The sequence below is a fragment of the Balaenoptera acutorostrata genome, chromosome 3 (genome assembly GCF_949987535.1).
Source record: "Balaenoptera acutorostrata chromosome 3, mBalAcu1.1, whole genome shotgun sequence".
In the NCBI taxonomy this organism is placed as follows: domain Eukaryota; kingdom Metazoa; phylum Chordata; class Mammalia; order Artiodactyla; family Balaenopteridae; genus Balaenoptera; species Balaenoptera acutorostrata.
Window position 1 is genome coordinate 108,448,286 of NC_080066.1, and position 2,415 is coordinate 108,450,700.

A 2,415-nucleotide genomic window follows, 5' to 3' on the forward strand; every position below is an offset into this window, starting at 1 on the left:
TGAGATGAGGGTTTCTACATAAAAAGTAGCCTCTGGGGAAAGCCAGCCTTTAGAAAGTCTTTTTGACCCTTGTCTCTGAGAACCAAACACTGCAGCAAACACAGGATAAGTCATGGCTCTCAAGGCCTCCACTCAAATAGCATGGGATTCTCGAAGGGTTTAAATGGAAACTCCCTTGATTTCCCTGTTCTTGAGGATGGAGGAAAATCCTATGACCAGTGCTAAAACTTGCTGGATTTGGGATTTAATTTTTTTTTTTTGGTTGTTTAGTTTTTATTTCATAACCATAATCTTAACTTTGCAATTCAGCTAAACTTGGAGGGGAGTAAGGAAAATATGAAACCCAAAGAAGTGCAATGAGAGGACAAAGATTATAGTATATTTTGAGCAGATGGGGATGAAGGGGTGCTCTCCTGAGCTACAGAAGGAATGGTCTGGTGGTTAAGATAAAACACAAGTCAAATTTATTATTAGATTTGTCCACAGTCAGCAATGGTGATCTTCTTGCTGGTCTTGCCATTCCTGGACCCAAAGCGCTCCATGGCTTCCACAATATTCATGCCCTCTTTCACCTTGCCAAAGACCACATGCTTGCCATCCAACCACTCAGTCTTGGCAGTGCAGATGAAAAACTGGGAACCGTTTGTGTTGGGGCCAGCATTTGCCATGGACAAGATGCCAGGACCCGTGTGCTTCAGGAGGAAATTCTCATCATCAAATTTCTCCCCATAGATGGACTTGCCACCAGCGCCATTATGGCGTGTGAAGTCACCACCCTGGCACATAAATCCCGGAATTATTCTGTGAAAGCAGGAACCTTTATAACCAAAGCCTTTCTCCCCAGTGCTCAGAGCACGAAAGTTTTCTGCTGTCTTTGGAACTTTGTCTGCAAACAGCTCGAAGGAGACGCGGCCCAAGGGCTCGCCGTCGACGGCGATGTCAAAGAACACGGTAGGGTTGACCATGGTTGGGCTGCGCGGGAGGTTCCGGGGTGTCGGCGTCTGCAAAGCAGCCAATTTTTTTTAAGCTGAAGTTGTTTTTATATTAAAATAAAAAAAAAAAAAATCTGGACACAAAAAAGAAATTTAACAGGTGCACCGTACTGCATATTCTGATGTTTTCCTGGTGAAAGGTAGGAGGATCTCATGGAATCAGTTGGAACCATTTCAATATCTGGTATATTAAAAAGTAGGAAATGTGTCTCTCATGAGCTTGAATATTATATGAAAACCCACAAGCAGGTGGGCTGGACTCTTAAGAAATGCTCAGAGGGGCATCTTTTGTGTAGAGTAGGCAGTGCCCAAACTTGTATTTGTGAGACCAGTCGAAGGAGGAGATGAGAAAAGGGAACAATGATATCAGGCACAGTCACCCACAGAGTCTTCGGTAGCTGGATAGCAGGCAAGAAAAGAATAGCCTTGATTTTTCAGCAGTGGAGCTAAGTAAAATGGTAGCTGGAGAACAAGGAGTAATATGTTACTGTAGAGTTCTAAGTTGTTTGGAAACCGCTGCCATACTTAGGACAGGGGATAGTTGAAAAGCAGTATCTATGCCCAGTTCATACTCAGGGTCTCTCAGTTAATATGCAGGCTCTCAAATCCCTTCCACTATGGGCCCATAGGACAACTTCAAAAGGACATTTTAATTCGTTGATTTTAAATCCATCTTCACCAATGGCCAAAAACTATAGCTAAAAAGGTGAGGAATTACATACATGCTTACATGCTTAATAATATAATACCTAGAATAATCCAAATAATCAACATTTATCGAACACTTGCATTAGCACAGCCTTGTGAAACAACCTTACAAACAATATCTCTTTTGAGCTTCATATTTTACCAATGTGGGTAGTGGGGCTCAAAGTGACTTGCCCAAGGTCACAGGACATTGGGACTGAAATGAAGGACTGATTCCAAAGCCCGTGTTCACAATTATGTTACCTTGTTTCTTAAACCAAAGTTAAATTTCAGTAGGAGACCTGAGGAAAAAGACAAATTGTGGAGCGTGTCCTCAGCACCACAGAAGTAAGAGGGAGAAACACCATTTTTTTCAGTAAATACTCAATTGCATGTTCTGCAAAGTGAGACAGTACAGAGCTGAGAATTCAAACATTAACATTAAAAAAGAAAATACAGATTTAGGACACTTGACTGAGGGCAGGCCTTTGGAAATGTGGATTACCCAGCAGACAGACTGTATTATTCAGGATTCTCCAGAGAAACAGAACCAATAGGATGCATATATATATAAAAAGAGGTTTATTCTAAAGGAATCAGCTCATGTTGATTATGGAGGCTGGCAAGTCCAACTGCAGTGTGGGCCTGCAGGCTGGAGACATAAGAGCTGCAGATGCAGATGAAATCTGAAGGCAGTCTGATGGAGAATTCCTTCCTGAACAGGGAGGACAGTCTT

General features: G+C 42.2%; 1 protein-coding gene across 1 annotated transcript; it reads right to left on the reverse strand.

Moving 5' to 3' along the window:
* Positions 1-357: 357 nt before the first annotated feature.
* LOC103012599 (peptidyl-prolyl cis-trans isomerase A-like) lies at positions 358-996 on the reverse strand. Its single transcript, XM_057543447.1, has one exon. The coding sequence runs from the start codon at positions 963-965 to the stop codon at positions 471-473; it is 495 nt and encodes a 164-aa protein (XP_057399430.1). The 5' UTR covers positions 966-996; the 3' UTR covers positions 358-470.
* Positions 997-2,415: the final 1,419 nt, after the last annotated feature.

Excerpts from the sequence above, each read along its gene's own strand:
- LOC103012599 (XM_057543447.1), bottom strand. The coding sequence starts at position 965 with ATGGTCAACCCTACCGTGTTCTTTGACATCGCCGTCGACGGCGAGCCC.